The sequence below is a fragment of the Crotalus tigris genome, unplaced genomic scaffold (assembly GCF_016545835.1).
Source record: "Crotalus tigris isolate CLP2741 ecotype Arizona unplaced genomic scaffold, ASM1654583v1 scf7180000017887.1893490, whole genome shotgun sequence".
Classification (NCBI taxonomy): Eukaryota; Metazoa; Chordata; class Lepidosauria; order Squamata; family Viperidae; genus Crotalus; species Crotalus tigris.
Window position 1 is genome coordinate 1,846,384 of NW_024096704.1, and position 18,434 is coordinate 1,864,817.

At 36.3% G+C, this 18,434-nt stretch overlaps 1 protein-coding gene across 20 annotated transcripts in view; it reads right to left on the reverse strand.

The window, feature by feature from the left end:
- LOC120308255 (collagen alpha-1(XXV) chain-like) overlaps positions 1-18,434 on the reverse strand; it is an 82,412-nt gene that overhangs the window by 38,506 nt on the left and 25,472 nt on the right. For 18 of the 20 annotated variants that reach the window (XR_005556810.1, XR_005556808.1, XR_005556811.1 and 15 more), the window contains exons 12-17: positions 12,768-12,830; positions 12,003-12,071; positions 10,008-10,052; positions 5,243-5,287; positions 3,873-3,950; positions 1,799-1,822 (exon numbers count right to left, since the gene is read on the reverse strand). Coding sequence is in view for 15 of the 20 variants with exons in the window: in XM_039344046.1 (XP_039199980.1) it covers positions 1,799-1,822; positions 3,873-3,950; positions 5,243-5,287; positions 10,008-10,052; positions 12,003-12,071; positions 12,768-12,830 (324 nt within the window). In the remaining 5 variants the exon portion in view is untranslated. The remainder of the gene's footprint in view (positions 1-1,798; positions 1,823-3,872; positions 3,951-5,242; positions 5,288-10,007; positions 10,053-12,002; positions 12,072-12,767; positions 12,831-18,434) is intronic. The other 2 variants (XM_039344033.1, XM_039344031.1) reach the window with 2 other exon arrangements.

The following is an 18,434-nucleotide window of genomic DNA, read 5'->3' on the forward strand; positions in this document are numbered from 1 at the left end:
CTAGCAAACTTGTATAATTGTAAATCTTGTAACTAAGTCTTGGATAAAACAAATCTGTATGGAGTTTCATTGAAAAAGGCTTGGTTATTTGGCTGCCTTATAGCAGGGTAAAATATGGTCTGGTTGGCTGTTAATGGTAGGTTCACAACTACTTTCCAAACCCCAGGGTATAACTGCAAAACAAATTGCCCAGTCTCTGCAGAGTTTTAATAGCATCTATTCAAAAAGGTCATCCTTAAAGTTTGATTTTTTTATTTTTAAAAAGTCACACACCTCAATTTCCTGTCAAGAGCTGGGATGAGTGACATTGACAGAAGGTAAACTCCCAAAAATAGAAATAACAAGACAAAAATCTAGCTTGTTTTGTTATGGGGGTCTGATCACAACAATTAAGATATTTGAGGCCAAGTTGGGCTATGCAGATACTATGATGCTGCCAGCCTTTGATCTACATGATTTTAGTCAGAGATCTTCTCTGCTTTGCTATGTGATAAGCAGTAAAGACCAGAAGAATAAGAATTGCCCTTGAGACATTATGCCACACAATTTAATGTAAGTATACAGTAAATCAAAGTAATAATACAAGCTGTCATTGAGCTACCTTTTTTTCTTCCAATACTAATTTAGCATATAGGTATTTCATGCTGATTGCAATATAGTAATGAACTAACGAACAAAGAAAAATCTATTTATATAAAAGTTTCTATAACAAATAAAATAAAGCAAAAGTTTCATTGAAATATTACTAACACTTAATTATCTTATATGAATTATAAAAAACAAAACCCCACAAATATTATTATTATTATAATAACCTTAACCTGTATTTATTTTGTACAACTCTAGGTGTTGTAGATAATACTCCCACTTCCTATTTCATTACAACTCTTTAAGAGGACTTGGGCTGAAAGAATCCAAAAGTCTATACCTAAGGATAGCTAAAACTCATGATTTCCCAATTTTCTAATTCAGCACCTTAACAAGTATATTTCCTGGAAATACCATTGTTTATCTATCTTTGGCTGACTTCTATATTAACTTGCTTTACCTGTAAATTTATGAAAGTAGAGGTAAAGAAGGCCAATGGGAAAATTCAAAAAAATTGAGACTCAGGGATGTTTTCAGCTAGTTAGGTTTCAATGTATGTTAATATTATATTACACATTTTGAAATAATACAAGTATTCCCTTTTAGTCGTTATTGATTCTGAATAGAAAAGGAATATTTTTAAAAGGCAGACGTACTGAAATTTCATCCAACTGTGTTCAAAAATTATTTATTAATGGCACTTAAATATATATAAATTATACTGGATGAAATAAATATAATTTTGAAGCAAACTTGTGATGTATCTTCTAACACAACCAATATGATTTTTTTTTAAAAAAAAATAATTCAGGAAAGTAAGTTACAGGAAAAATCAATCCCTTTTTAAGTTACTGCATTTTAAAATTCCCACTGAAAATTGCACCAATGCCTGGTTTTAATAAACATGGTTAAACAAATTTTACAATGCTAATGAAAGCTTGAATCAATAAAACATTTTTTTAAAAAAAGAAAGCTTGAATCCCTACTTTTTTTTTTTTTTTTGCTGAAATGGCCATACTGCTTCTATTAATTACTATAAGTAGTAAAACTAGAGTCCTAACTTTCCACTGATACACCTGATTTAGAAAATAGAGGTGCTGATAATGCAAAATTAATATCTGGTGGACAAAGACACATTTATAAATCAGAATAACTCTAAACATGCAACACCACAGAAAAAAACAAAACACCGTCATGCAATAGGAATTACCGTGACAGTTAAGGTGGTAATCCTCTGTTGGCAAAATATATTAGCAGAAAATAATGTTACCAGATGTTCAGTTTGAAATAGAATACTTTGCTTGTTTAGAAACAGACTTCACAAAATTGAGGAAAGCTTAAGAGAAGCATTTGACTAGCTCCCCGAAAATAAAAGATTACTCTTACATCTTTACATCTAAGTAATTATACTTAACAATCCATGTATTAAGGTACTTACTTTGAATTACTTTGTTTGCTTTCAAAAAGAAACAGTGCTGTCAGTTTCCTATTATATTATAATGATTTTAAGATCAATTTTTGTAAACTCACAAATAATGCTCTATAAGCATCTGTGGAATTATAAATAATTAAGTGACTATAATTATTTAATGATGTGTGACTTAAACTGGATGATATTTATATGAACAAACTATACAATGCTGAAATATCTCAAATAGTAATGATCTCAATAGAGCAAGATCAAATAAAATTCATATAAATAAAGAATTATGATCAAAATTTAACTAAAAGAAATATTTCCTTATATCTGATCATGACATGGTTTCAAATAAAGTAATTTCTGTGACTTCCAAAAGATGTGCAGAACATGTTTTAGCATTTATCAAAAAGTAACTTTAAATTTTACTTAAATGCTTAATTTAATCATTTATAACCATGTCTAAACAATCAGCATGAGGAAAACGTCTTACTTATATAGATGGAGTACATTAATTCCTGTATTTTGGATGAAAATCCTATTTGTAGTTATATATTATTTTATCACCAGTAAAAGGATTTATTTTAAATGTTCATTTTTTCAGTGTTTTGAAGGTTACTGGAAAGTAAGAATATTATTTTTAAATGTTTATTTCTGTAGTATTTTGACTGCTGCTCATGTATTTATCTTATATTTTGTATGTAGACATTAAATACTTTGTACTTTTCAATGATGAAAGTTTTTTATTCTGTAAAGATTATGGAATGTAGGTTTCATGCAAAAAAATCTTGCTATAACTTATAACTTTCATCTTCAGAAAGGAAAGTTAGTGATTGATCTCTATAGTGAGTCTTTTGTTTACTGCGCTAAGCACCATCCACAGGAATCAAAATTAACTTCTATACAGCTTGAAAAGTTCTTTGAAAAAGTCCTTGAAAAAAGGTAAGGATGAATCTTATACAATATTGGCAAAAGTAACTAAGTTTGCAAACATACAGTATATCTATATAATGAGACAATTTTTTCAGTAGATAGATATATGACTACATTATAAGAATTGTCCCATGTAGTCATTTGTCCTATATTAAAATAACTTCATTTGAAATATACATGTTTGTGAACTATTTTGGATGATAGAAAAAAGCAAGGGGAAAGATACCCATTGATTTGTATCTGACTCCTTTTTTCTTAATGATAGTACAGAATTTGCTTACCATTTTTTTTGTTTTTTTGTTTAACTTCCCAAATTAGTTTATAGCCCTAGTAGTTAGTATTCCCATCTAAATACTAACTGAATCTGACCCTACTTAGCTTCCCCCAAACTAATATATGATTAATTAGCTGCTGCTCCCTGTTATGACATTTTGGATTAACTCAATGCAAATATTTAATATTGAAATATATTCTATCATCTTATTAACCATAAATTGTAAGCAAAGATCTTACAAAAGCAATCATTTATTTAATGCTATCATGGAAAGCAATCATTTATTTAATGCTATCATGGAAGAATGCAAACAAGTAAGATTCCAGATCAGGCTTCCCTAATTTGGTACCTTCCTAAAAGTTGGAACTAGAACTCCCAGCCAATATCAATATTACCTAGAAAATGTATATGTTGATGTGTCAAATACATCCAAGGAACAATAGATTAAGGATAATCTGTTCCAGATAATCATTGTACATGGTGTTTTCTAAAAATACATTTACCCATTGAATCACACCTACTATTTATTATCAACATTTCCAAGTTCTGTTATGGTGGAATTAAACCAGGGATCATATATATGCAAAGTATATGCTTTATTGCTCAGTTATACTGGTAACATATGAGCAACAGCATATTTATTGTATATTAGTTACAAACCTGTAAAGCTTCATGAATATTTCCATTGAAATCAATAATTTCTGTGGCACCTTGGTCACCTTTTTCTCCAGGTGGACCCTATAAAAAAAGCACTGGAAATGTACAAACATGTCGCATTTGTCACAAACCCACATAACAAAATGTTAATGAATGCAGTAAAAACAATTTCATTTTCCTAGCCTCGCTTTGCAAGTATAACTTATTACACTTCATTCCACTAGTATATGAACATTAATGTATTCCTATTTCCACCTATTTCCTAATTTAGCACTCATTCTTTTTCCCAGCAGAGATTGTCTTTGCACAATGTGTTCAAACTGTTTTTTGACAACTGATTCCATTTTTGTTGATAGTCTATCAAAAATGGTAGAAATTATAATTATTTCAGTGTCTTTGTGAGCTCTAAATATGGTTGCTATACCTGTTGTCATTAGCTTAGTCTGCTCTACATTTACAATGAGTTTCTTTGTAATTTTTATTGTATACTTTGAATACATTGTACAATTAACCCACTTTCTTGAGAAATCTATAATGCTGGAAAAGATGGAAGAAGGGAAAAAGAAGATCACCAGTAGCAAAGTGGATGGTCTCAGCTGCTGTGTATTTTCACAGCTATAGTGTCATCAGCAAAGCACAGATTATTGATATTTATTGGACTATTAGCACATGTTAAATCTAATCCCAATCATATCAATATTAGTTTTTAAAACTCTAGAATGCAACTCCAGTTATATCTAATCACCATTTCTTTTTTCTTGTTTTTTTTTGAGAGAGAAAAAGATTTCCAATCTATTTTATAGTCTATGAGTATATGTATGTAACTTAGTTTCATATATCAGTTATTTAATGCACAAGGTTGTAGATGTGTAAATTGTAGTAGGTGCTATGTTTAAAAACAATACCAAATCATTTAGAGTCAGGCAACATTCATTTAATAAATTATTATTAATAATAGTAGACAAATATTTGTGAGAATCAGTATATCTATATGCTATGTGTTAATGAATAATGATTATTTATTAAATAATGATTATTAAATGTGAAAGAACTGTCTATTGGAGGATGCATATTAATACTTCAGTGCTGTTAGAATACATGTTATCACTACTCACTTTTTTCAATGCATTATTGAAGTGGATCTTATAAGTCTAGATCAGTGTTGGTCAACTCCCAGAATTCCCCATCCAGCACTGTATAAAGCAAAGTATAAAGGCTGAGGAATTCTGGGAACTGAGGTCCCACATCTGCCAACATTGAGAAACATTGATATAGATTATATAACCAGACCTGAAAATAATGACTTAATCTCTTTGCCTCAAGGGAGTTATTTTGCATACTGTCAGTTAAGGAACATATTTCAGCTCACTTACCCTTGGTCCCACTGCTCCCAAATCACCGTTATTTCCTGGATCACCCTAATGGGGAAAAAAGTTTGTTATTACAGAAGAAAACTAAAGTCATCAAAACCTCCCAACAGAATTTTGAAGTGGGTACCAAAATTGTCTTAATTTTTTTGAAGATGAAAGCACTGAGAGAAGGCTGAGAATACCATAAGCCAATAAGCTCCTGCAGTAGCCTGATCAATAAAGATTGCAAAGTAATCATTTAGTTATTGATTTGCTTGAGAGAGTCACCAAAAAGGTTCTCACTCCCCCTTAAACAAAATGGAAACAGCCTCCTCTGTTCTCAGTAAATCTTAAATACATTTGAACAATCTACAATAATTACAAGAGATTGGTATGAGAAGATAACTGTCTTGTTATGGCATGTTTCCTGCATTTAAATTGTCAATGAAAGTTCTGAAGCTGGCATGGCTGTAATATTGTGGGCAGCTGTTTTCCTCAAGAGCTGCAACGATGGTTGCAGAGAAAACATTTTATAACTGCAGATGATTGGAAGAAAAAGAAACAGCTTTTTAAAAGCTGGGGTACATGGCAAGGAGGGTGTTGCTTTTGTAAAAGCAGGCAAAAATCAAATCTTTTTATCAAAAAGGGATTATGAATTGATTCTAATCATTCTAATCTTCCTGTGAAGAAAAAGATAACGTGGAATGAATAGGAAAGAACTGCAGTAAGGGCAATGTTTGGATAAGTGGCTGCTTAGCCACAGAAAGAATGTGGCCATGGGAAATATCTCAGAAAGGATCCCCCCTAGTGTGGGGGGGGGCGGTGCTGTAAAGGTGACAGAGAAATGTACTTTGAGGCTTGAAAGATTCTATTAATGTAACCTTACAAAAAAGTAGAAAGAATATTTCTGGGTTTGTTTCTTGCCTGGATTATCTTGCAAGGCTGGGCTGTCAGCTTTCTAGCTGACAAACTCAGCATCTTAACTGCTGAGCCATCACACCCCCTTATGAAGAGAAGGACTAGGGATGACATGATAGCTGAGGAGCTGTCACAGACAAGAAGAGGCCAACCTATTCTCCAAAGCACTTGAGGGCAGGACAAGAAGCCACTGGTGGAAGATCATTACAGAGAAATCTAACCTGGAACTAAGAAGAAATTTCCTGACAGTGAGAATAATTAATCCAAGGAATGGCTTGTTTCCAGAAGTTGTGGGTGCTTCATCACCGGACGTTTTTGAGAAGAGATTGGATAACATTTGTATAGGATGGAATGAGGACTCTTATTTGAGCAGGGGGTTGGAAAAAAAGAACTCTAAGGCAGGGCTTTTCAACCAGTGGTACGGGTACCACCTGTGGTACATTGGCACCTGGCAGGTGGTATGCAACCATCCTAGAAAAGTGGTAGCGGGAGAGGGGAATGAGCTGAACTGGTGGCAGCACCACAACCTTTAAAGGAAGCGGTGGTGAGGCCCCTCCTCAAGAAGCCTTCCCTGGACCCAGCTGTTTTGAAGAACTTTCGTCCCGTCTCCAACCTCCCCTTTGTGGAGAAGGTTGTAGAGAAGGTGGTGGCGTCTCAACTCTTGCGATCCTTGGATGAAACCAATTATCTGGACCCTTTTCAATCTGGTTTCAGGCCCGGCTACAGCACTGAGACTGCTTTGGTCACACTGACCAATGACCTCTGGCGAGTCCGGGATAGTGGTTATTCCTCTATCCTGGTGCTTCTTGACCTCTCAGCGGCTTTCGATACCATCGACCATGGTATCCTTCTGCGTCGTCTCGGAGAGGTGGGAGTGGGCGGCACCGTATTGCGGTGGTTCTCCTCCTACCTCTCTGACAGGTCGCAGTCGGTGTTGGCGGGCGGACAGAGATTGACCCCTAGGCACCTCGATCATGGGGTGCCTCAAGGCTTGGTCCTGTCCCCCCTCCTTTTTAACATCTACATGAAACCGCTGGGTGAGATCATTCGGCGACACGGGGTGAGGTATCATCAGTACGCGGATGATACCCAATTATATATCTCCACCCCGTGTCCTTTCAGTGAAGCAGTCGACGTGATGTGCCGGTGCCTGGAAGATGTGAGGGTCTGGATGGGGGTGAACAGGCTTAGACTCAACCCTGACAAGACCGAGTGGCTCTGGGTCTTGCCTCCCAAAGGCCAACTGGATGGTCCATCTTTAGTCCTGGGGGGGGGCAAATTTACCTCCCTCAGTGCAGGCACGCAACTTGGGTGTCCTCCTGGACTCACAGCTAAATCTGGAACAACATCTATCGGCTGTGGCCAGGGGGACCTTTGCACAGGTTCGCCTAGTGCACCAGTTGCGGCCTTATTTGGACCGGGAGGCTTTACTCACAGTCACTCATGCCCTTGTCACCTCAAGACTGGATTACTGTAACGCGCTCTACATGGGGCTACCCTTGAAGAGCGTTTGGAGGCTGCAGTTGGTTCAGAACGCAGCCACGAGAGCGATTGTGGGCGCGCCAAGGTACGCCCACGTGTCACCTATCCTCTGCGAGCTGCACTGGCTTCCTGTGGGTCTCCAGACGCAATTCAAGGTGTTGGTTATCACCTTCAAAGCCCTTCATGGCATAGGGCCAGGTTACTTACAGGACCACATTCTGCCGCACAGCTCCCAGAGACCGGTGAGGTCCCATAGATTGGGCCTCCTTCAGGTCCCGTCGGCCAGACAGTGTCGGCTGGCGGGCCCTCGGGGAAGAGCCTTTTCTGTGGTGGCTCCGACCTGGTGGAATCAACTTCCCCCCGAGGTTCGAACTACTCCCACCCTGCCGGCCTTTAAGAAGGCCGTTAAAACCCTCCTGTTCCGGCAGGCCTGGGACTGATGTCCCCGGGGGGCCGGGATATGATCGGACTCGTGGTATGACTGCTTTATTTTATTGTTTTATGATTGTTTTAACTTTGTACGCCGCCCCGAGTCCTTTGGGATTGGGCGGCATATAAATATTTGAAAATAAATAAATAAATAAATAAGCCTGAGTGAGAGATGGTTGGAGCTGCAGGGCTGTCAGGGCTCAGCAGAAGTGCCAGGATCAGCAGTAGGCTCCAGCTGGAGCTCAGCACTGATCCTGGTGCTTCTGCTGAGCCCAGAAGAAGCGCCAATCAGCTGGAATGTTGCAGCATCTCCAGGGTCTTGTGATGCTTGGCAACTGATTCATGTTTATGATGGTCACAGTGTCCCAGGGTCATGTGAAGTGACCAAAACCTCTGCAACCACCCAGCAGACAGGGGGAATAAAAACCAAACACCCCCCACCCCACCCCCTCAACAGAAATGCTCACAACAATGAAAACCTCGGACAGAAGGAAGAGCGCCGCCAGGCAGGCAGGCATGTGTCTTACTCGGCTGTGGCTTGGGGGGCACTTTTTTCAGTACCATTGTAACTTCGAACAGTCACTAAGCGAACTGTTTTAAGTCGAGGACTACTTGTACTTTATCACTTTTTTTCCTTTTTTGGGGGGGTCATCAAGTTTTTGACACCTTGCTAGGCGACTAGTGGCACTCAAATATTGCCATATCCTAAAAATGGTACAATGGGTGAAAAGGTTGAAAAGCCCTGCTCTAAGGTCCCTTTCAGCCCTGTTATTTTATGTTATTCTATGTTCTAAGACTGTTTAACAATAAACATTGCTTACATTCATAACAATTAAAATGTCAGAAATGCTTCAAGTTACGGTTAGAGTTAATGAATATCTCAAAGTATTTCCTCCAATTTGGGGCCTCCCAGGTATGTTTGTTTGCAATACTTAGAATTTACTCCACCAACTGTAATCTGGACTGTTAGCTAAAACTTAAAATTCTGTATGTCCAGAAGACATCAGAAGGCATTTTCCAAAAAAAGTTCTTTGTATACTTTCCTGTCAAGAAAGCTATAGCCATCAGTTTGAAAGAGTAAGGCCAATTCAGAAAATTGTTCATTGTAATTACATAATTACAGGTTCTGATGTAATATACAAATTTTCAGACAAAACCGAATTTCCATGATAATTGACTTTTGTAATGCATTATATATGGGGATAAATTCAAAGATTACCTCAAAATTTTACTAATTTACCAGATATATAATTGTTAAAAATAAGGATTTTGCATCTATTATAGAAAAATGCCAACAGACAGTTTTTTCCAGACACAATGGAAACCTGGAGATTTATTCCCATGTTTAAAATTCAGATAATCAGAGAAAGCTGTCCTTTATCTAATGGTAGCACCTTTTTTGGCAATAAAACCCTGGCTTCCTGAAAGCAGGTTATCAGAAATCTATTCTGTCATCTTTTTTGCCTCAGGTCAAAAAAAATTCAGTTATTCCATACTTTTAACATTTTCACTTTTCATTCAGAGCATGCTTTGCCTCTAACTGCTAGTCTTAATGTCTAATGTCAAATAGTATGTAATGTCTCGTTTAATTTTAGTGTAAACCTAAATACTGCACTAAAATGTGGTACTAATCAACGAACTGGAAGAAAAGACAGGACCTTATATAGCAAAGAACTCAGAAATAACTGAAAAGGGAGTTAACTGGGGAGTGAAAACTTTCACTAGGAAAAGCTAAGGGTTATATACACTTTGTCTTTTCAGTTACTGAAAATAATTTTACTACTTTTTAAACTGATAGTCTTTGAACATTCTAGTAAAAGAAACAGACAATGACATGTGCTTACTATACATAGCACCCCATCCACATACAGAATTCACACATGCAAAAATGGCAGTAAATAAATAACTGTGTTGGTTTAGTGTACTTAACCAATAAAACCAGATGTTGCTAATGACTGACCTTTGACCCTTTAGGGCCTCTAGTTCCAGATTCACCTGACCTCCCCTGCATGTTGGAACACATACAAAATGGAGAGGAGACAGAAAAAGTAAAAAGAGAAATATGAAGAATTAGATTTGTCTATAGGATGTAAATGTGTAGAAGAAACTATGCATATTAAAATAGTTGCTATTATAAAGTTACACTACAGAGACAAATGTATATATAAGAAGTTGAGTAATCATGCATGTTATGATGATTTAACACAAGAGGATTATTAGAAGAAAATCTGAATGTGTTTTGTACATGTTCCGTGGAATATTATTTCCTCAACTCCCTGAAAAATATCCTATGACTTCTAAGTGAAGATGTCAGATATACAATTTGTAAGCTGAAAATATTTGTTTGAGTCAATCATTTCTTTCCTACATTGCCTTAGAAATGAGAATTCACCTCTGGCAACTTACAAACCAATACTTTAGTGCTCTTTCTTATCAATAACTTATGTTCTTAAACAAAAATGGCCTTCTTCCAGATCATGCAAAAGATTTAATAAAAATATCAATAGAATTTCTGAATGTACTGGAATCAAGAAACTCACATACACAGTTATGCACAATTATAGAAACAAATGTCACAAATAGTAGAAATCAAATAAAAAGACACTTTGAAGTATTTTGGAAAATGTTTAGGTATGCTGTATGAAATCACATTTGTTAAGTCTCCATTTTCTGTTCTTATTCCTTTTAAAATTCAAATAGTCCCTCAATCTGAATTTCTTGGTAAAACACTGGGGAGAATTCACTGATGCACAAAGAATTTGACACCTAGTCAGAAGCATTTCGCTTGATGGGGTCAAAGGGAACAAATGATGAAAACAGCATTGTATTGATACAATGTAAGCTCTGTTCCTTTTGTTCACAGGTTGTGACATCATATTAATGTACAAAAGAAGAGGAACATGTATCATTCTGATGAAAGGGGAAGATCCTGCAGAAGCATACTACATTCTGGACTTTACCTTTATTTTGGCTAATCTTAACAACAATAATAACAACAAAACACCTAGAGAGGGCTGGATCAGTTTAGTACTTAGATAGGAGATCACCATTAATTCCCAGGCTACCAGCTGAATTGGGAATTGGAAAAACATAGTGGAAGAAAGTAATGATAGATCACTTTCATATTATTGCCAAGAAAATTGCATAGAAATATCCATGCAGTCACTACAGTAGAAGGTGAGCAAAATCCATCAAATTCTAATTTCACTACAGTTTTGTTCCAAAGATCAGCCAAAACATTTATTTATTTAAAATATTTATATAGCCACCCATCTTATCACTAACTCTTTGGTCTTATCTATGATGTAGGATCATCTCATATAAAGCAGGACATTATTATGCATAGGTTTTAAATTGCTAATGAAAACCTAGAAAATCAGTTGAGTTGCTCCGCAAAGTACAATTTTAAAGATCCTTCCTTCCTTCCTTCCTTCCTTCCTTCCTTCCTTCCTTCCTTCCTTCCTTCCTTCCTTCCTTCCTTCCTTCCTTCCTCCCTCCCTCCCTCCCTCCCTCCCTTCTCTGTCTGTCTTAGACACAATTACTAACCATATAGAATTTTGAAAATTCTACTTTAAATGATGAAATCTGTTTAAAGTTTCGCCTATGAGCACTCTAACCTTATAGTTAGAAATCAGAATTTTGTTATACTTTTATTTACTTGTTATGTCTAAAGCACTTTAATTCCCATTAAGTATGACTATAAGTAATATTTGCATAGCATCCATTTTTTATTATTAATATGAAACTTCTCCATTTGTTTAATTAACTTTAACTGGACTATGTGGTAAAAATGAATGACATATATTTAAATAACTTGGAATACATCCTCAATCACAATGAAATTGATTTTTCTGGTTCTATTTAACATCCTGAAACAAAGGATGTCTTTAAAAAATGAGATAAACACAGAGTTCTCAAAGGCCCTCTAAATATTTCAAAGTGAAACCAAACTGACCTTTAGCCCTGGAGCTCCAGGCTCACCTCGTTCACCTTTCCCAGGAGCTCCTACTTCTCCTCTTTCACCCTGTTAAAAATCATAGCACATACACACAGAAGCATCATAAAACATCAGTAACTTTTGATATTGATGAGAGTTGCTGTTGAAACATCAAACAGAAGTAATATCAAAGAGTATGTCAAACTGGCAATTGATCAATACATACATTAGTACAAACCTCTTCTGAGGAGAGTGTGAATAGATTACAGTGCCATTATATATGTTTTTTTTCTCCTTCTGATTTGTCAAAAGTAAAAAATCCCTGAACATTATGGATAAAATAGGAATAATTACAGGTGGAAAAAAGAGGCAAAACAGATAATGCTTCCCATATTTAAATTGTCCAACTTTCATTTATTGGTTTTAGTTTTAGGTATTGGTAACTCCAACTGGTTTCACAAAATAAAAGAAGCTTTAGGCAATACGGTCCCTCTTTTTTTTAAAAAAGAATGAGATGAAGTCTCGGTTGTACAATTAAGAACGTATATAAAATAATCACACTTGCATCATTTCCTACAGAATTCATAGTGGTTTAATTTAATTAATTTATTTTACACACATTACACATTTTGTAATGGGTTGAGTTGTGATCTCAGTCTGATAAACTTTCTCTTTAGTAAGACTTTAATGGTTGTGGAAGGAAATGTCCATTCCAATGATTAGGCTCCAACTGATCTGATACAGAGCAAATTGTGTGTAATAAGGAAAAAATGTATATTGTACCTTTGTCCCTGGCAATCCTGGCAATCCAGGTTCTCCCTGTGGACCTAGGAAACCCGGTTCACCCTTTTAATAAATAAGCATATTAAAACTTTGTTAATTTAACTGTGAATAATTATAGAAAACATGAATTTTCTTGCAGTTATGTTTTCCCTAGTCACATTTCTAGCTGTAACCCAATAGCTATGGACAGCTACAATTAATCATGTTTGATTTCCATCAGCAAAGAATTCTTCAAGAAAACCCCCACCTAACTTAAGAAAAGCAAGTGAACCAGAAGCTTTTATAGCACAAGACTTTATGAAATGAACACCTGATATATAACATCTTATATTAAGTTAGTTTATGGCAGGAAAAAACTAATTGAGGCAATATACTATTGAAAAAGAGAAATAATTCTACTTAGACATCACTTGCAAATTACACAATATTAAAAACACACATTCAATTTACAGTATTTAATAGTATTCCATTCATAAGACTATGAGCAGGATACAACAATCGTATAACAACAACGTATTTGGACAAGGATTCCTAATATATCTGGGAACTTACAATATAGAACTTCACTGGTGTAAAGGAATAAAAATATGGCAGTAATACGTTGTTACTTGTGCCAATATAGCTAAGTTAAGTTTGTGGCTATTTAGATGTATAACTTTTTCTAACACCCTCTTTGCACTTAAAAGTGTTCACCAGTGTTTATTATAACGGTTTCCATTCTCTCTCAGGTTGGCAGGAGTGGATATCTTTCTAAAGCTTTCCCCAAGTCCCTCTGGGCTGAGAAGACATTCTCTCACTAGTTTACTGTTTCTTTGGTCTTCTTTGGACCCCAGCCAAAAATACTATAGGAGTCTTACGTGAGCTTTCCTGTAACCAAGATGCCTTCAATAGTTCAAGTCGCCTAGAATCCATTGTGGTTCCTAATCTGTCATTTATTCTTCTTCTCCAAAACTTTCTCTTCAAGTACAGCCACCCTGATTGTTTCATGTAACAATATTTCTGCTTTTTAGAAAGTTTGTTATCTGCTTTCCCGCACACACTTTATTCATGAACTTGCTTGTCTGAAGCTCATGTGACATGACAGCAGACAGTGCTTAGCTGCTGTATACTGCTACACAGACCATTCATGACTGTCCCCAAAGCTTTCTGGTCCAACTGTGTTTCTTACTGGTATATCATTCAAAGCTGCAAAGTAGCCAACTAGTCCCTATAATTTCTTTTCTTAACTTGAATTGCTCTTCCCTCGTTTTTGTCAATTGTTTTGATTAAGTTCATTCAAGAATTCCCATTTAGAGAGAGAGAGTAAACCAAAGTAGAGGTTTAGGAGCCCCATCTCTGTCACTTGCTTATCATTTTTTCCTCCCAGGAGGTCTATCTTTTATCTTATTTTTACTACTGTCATAATCCCAATCCAATTTTTGTAGCTTTTAGGTTTTCTTGCACCCCTAAGAGCTTTTCTGCTTATCCTGATTTTCTTCAGCAGATATTAGAACCTGTTTAATTAATTAGTGCCTTAGTTTTATTTTCTTAATGCAAATACCAGGCAATTAGGAATTTCATTTGCCTATAGTACATCTGATAAATTAAAATAAATAAATCATTACCACATATGTTTTAAGATTTCCCTTTTAATTAAAAGAAATGTTTGATAATATACTATGTGGAATCATTGGCATTACTAAGAAAATAGATTTCATCATTTATATTAAACTATATAATGAAAAAATAAATCTATCTTCTTGCTGGTCACAGCATTGCATAAATAAAATTAGTATGAAAAGTATTTCCTCGACATGAGTACAATGGCAGTTCTTCAACAGCTAGAAATATAAAACTGTATTCAGGCATGGTATAAAGGCATATCACTGAAAAAAGTAAACTGCAAAAGAAAGATCAAAATTGGTAAGAGAAGAAATAATTATGATATACACTGCAAATTGTATACAAAACTGTGAAGGGTTTTCAAATGTATCCTTGTAATGTTTTTCTAATCATTTATGGAAACAACAATCATACTTATCATGGAAGGAATAATGAAGCCTTCAGCAATCTATTTGATAGGTTCAAACTTCTTGAGTACTCACAGACTTAATCTACCATAAAGCCAACTCAGTGGTTACTTTGTTCTCTAATCTGTTTAATCATGATTTCAAGGATGAGAAATAAAAGTGGATTGTGTGATCAAAACTACTTTGTACTGTGAGCTTTTGAAAATGTCTTCAGTTTCAGAATGCCATGAGCCAGTTGATATCCTAGAAACATAATATGCCACTCAAAATACTGGCACATCAAAAATCACACCCATGTTCCATTTTCATTAATTCTCCATATCTCAACCTCTGCTGTGGTCCATACTCATTGATGCCAACTTTCCACAGAATACTATTTATGTTTATGTAAGCTATAAATACATGCAAATACTGTAAATACCTCTCCTCATTCCTTATTCTATTGGAAACTGTTGCTTTTTTAAAAAAAAATCAAAGTCAAACCACAGTACAATCCAAGGTATCAATATCCTTCTTCAAGTTATTATGATATATTAAAAAAATCCTCAACTTCTTATCAAATGGACCAGAATAATATGATTTTCTATATTAATCTAGAAATGATCCCTAAGAACATTTTTAACTTTTAAAAAATGTTATCATTCAATAATGAAAATCAACTATAGAACTATTCAGTTTACAGGGAAAAGAAAGTTGATTATATAAAAATAGTTTATAAAAGAAAATGTTCTAGCAGACTACCATATACTTTTGCTACAAATCACAATTGGCCCTATTTGTACTAGAAAATCATTACAGAGTTCTAAAGTGTCAAATTGAGCAATCATAATCACTCATGGCTAGGCACAAACAGATAGTTTATTGTTGATCACTTGTATTACAAGAATCTTGCCAGATGTCTGCTTTCCTTGAGAAATGGCAATGTAGATCTAAGGATTTGATCTCAAATCTCCAAATGGACCCTAAACTGGAATGTATCTTTTGCCACCCTGACCCCTCAATCAGTGGTTCCATCACAAAAGAGACATTGTTTCCTTTCTGAAGATAAGCATAAAAATCTCTGAGTTTTTTTAATAGAAATTAAAAAGATATAGCATCACATAGTAAAGAAAAAGATTAACTTTCTTGAAGAAATATTTTTCATCCACCTTCTTCAACTAGATTTTCCTCAAAAAATATGTTCTCTCTGTCTCAATTAATGAATTGAGAACAAAAAATATGTTCTCTCTGTCTCAATTAATGAATTCCTGGGAAATCTGAACTTCAATCAGAGATGGCTTTTCTCAGGTTTTTCCACGATGCTCTTTGAATTTGCCCTTTAAAAAGTCTAAAAAATTTCTATCATCAGAATGGAAGGATTCCATTCTGTGTCTGTTTATGTGACAAAAATTCATGACTCTTCATGGAGATGGGAATTCTAAGTTTTCATTCTGTCCAAAGGGTTACTTATTGGGAAATATTTGATTCTGTTAGCTGACAATTATATTCACAACAGTAATATTTTTGGAATGTGAGATCAATTCCTATTTTCCAGATAGAGTTGGCAAATTTGAAATGATCCCTGAAACAAATAGTTAGTCCTTAAATTCTTCTGTACCAAGCTAGGCTTTAGGCTTAACTTCTACTACAGGGCTTTTCAACCTTTTCACCCATTGTACCATTTTTAGGGTATGGCAATATCCGAGTACCACCAGTCACCTAGCAAGGTGTCAAAAGCTTGATGACCAAAAAAAAAAAAAAAAGGAAAAAAGTGATAACGTACAGGTAGTCCTCGACTTACAACAGTTCGCTTAGTGACTGTTCGAAGTTACAATGGCACTGAAAAAAGTGCCCCCCAAGGCACAGCTGAGCAAGACACCTGCCTGCCCGCCTGGTGGCGCTCTTCCTCCTGTCCAAGGTTTTCATTGTTGTGAGCATTTCTGTTGAGGATTGGCAGTGGGAGTGGGGTGGGGGGGTATTTGGTTTTTATTCCCCCCATCTGCTGGGTGGTTGCAGAGGTTTTGGTCACTTCACATGACCCTGGGACACTATGACCATCATAAACATGAATCAGTTGCCAAGCATCACAAGACCCTGGAGATGCTGCAACATTCCAGCTGATTGGCGCTTCTTCTGGGCTCAGCAGAAGCACCAGGATCAGTGCTGAGCTCCAGCTGGAGCCTAGTGCTGATCCTGGTGCTTCCGCTAAGCCCTGACAGCCCTGCAGCTCCAACCATCTCTCGCTCAGGTTTATGCGGTGCTGCCACCGGTTCAGCTCATTCCCCTCCCCTGCTACCACTTTTCTAGGATGGTTGCGTACCACCTGCCAGGTGCCAATGTACCACAGATGGTACCCGTAGCACTGGTTGAAAAGCCCTGTTCTAGTACACCACGAAAACACCACAGTGGGGGAGGGGATACAAGAGCAATAACCAAAGTTGCTACACTGAATCACTATATTACTATGAAACCACCAATACATTCACCTTAATGACAAATTTTGCTTGTTGGTTTATTTATTTATTCAGTTTGGAAGCTGCCTGGCTCTGTTGCAAATCTGAGCAGTTTATAGGTAATAAATTAAAACAAAACAAAACATATTAAGAAGAAAAAGAAGACAGATGATCAGAAATCCTAAACCAAAAAGCCAATTGTCCAATAACAAACCAAAGGGACTCAACCCCTATACTAGCTCAGGGCCTGAGAAAACAGCCATGTTTTGAACAGTATACAAAAGGTCAGAAAGGTGAAAGCAGTACAGATCTCCAGGTGGACATGAATTTAAGCATGGCTCTTACATTTTGTAACATGCTACTGCCTAATTAAGAGATATGGAGCATGCCCCCTTGAGTTGATAAGACCAGGCAGGCGGAAATATATGGAGAAATATAATGAGGCCCTATGCCATGCACAGCATTTTAGGTTATAACCAGCACTTGGAACTTCACCCAGAACCCAAATGGCAACCAGTGCAGCTGGAAAAATAGTGAGGAAACTTGCTCATACCACAACATACCCATCACTGCCTGTGCTGCTGCATTCAAGATAGCTGTAGCTTGCTAATGGTTTTCAAGAGCAACCCCGCTTAGAGAATGGATCTATCCATCAGATTTCCATAATCCAATTCACAGTAACCAATACATGAGTGATTCTCAAAAGATCTTCCCAGTCCATTCACTTGTGTAAAGGCCCACATGGCCACAATTGCCGTTTGTTCTTCAAATATTAGCTGGGATTCCAAGAAAACCTCTAACTGTACGCCAGCCTTGCATAGGAAACTACAACTCCCATAAACACTAAACTAAAGATAGAAGGACCCGAGAACCAGAGGGGGTGAAACAAAGAAAACAATTTTTGATGCAGGTTTTGTATTATTGGTAGCTCTAGGTCATGGGTAGGCAACCTTGGCTAGCATGGCTGGCTCAGGAATTCTGGGAGTTGAAGTCCACAAGTCATAAAAGAGCCAAGGATGCCTACCCCTGCTCTAGATAAAGCTAGACATACCAAGTGCTTATTTCAGTAAAGAACAGATTTCTATCTTTTTGCTACTTTACTTACTGAATCTTGCTACACCATAAGAGCCATGGTGGTGCAGTGGTTAGAATGCTGTATTTGCAGGCTAATTCTGCTGACTGCCAGGGGTCCTCACCGGCTCAAGGTTGACTCAGCATTCCATCCT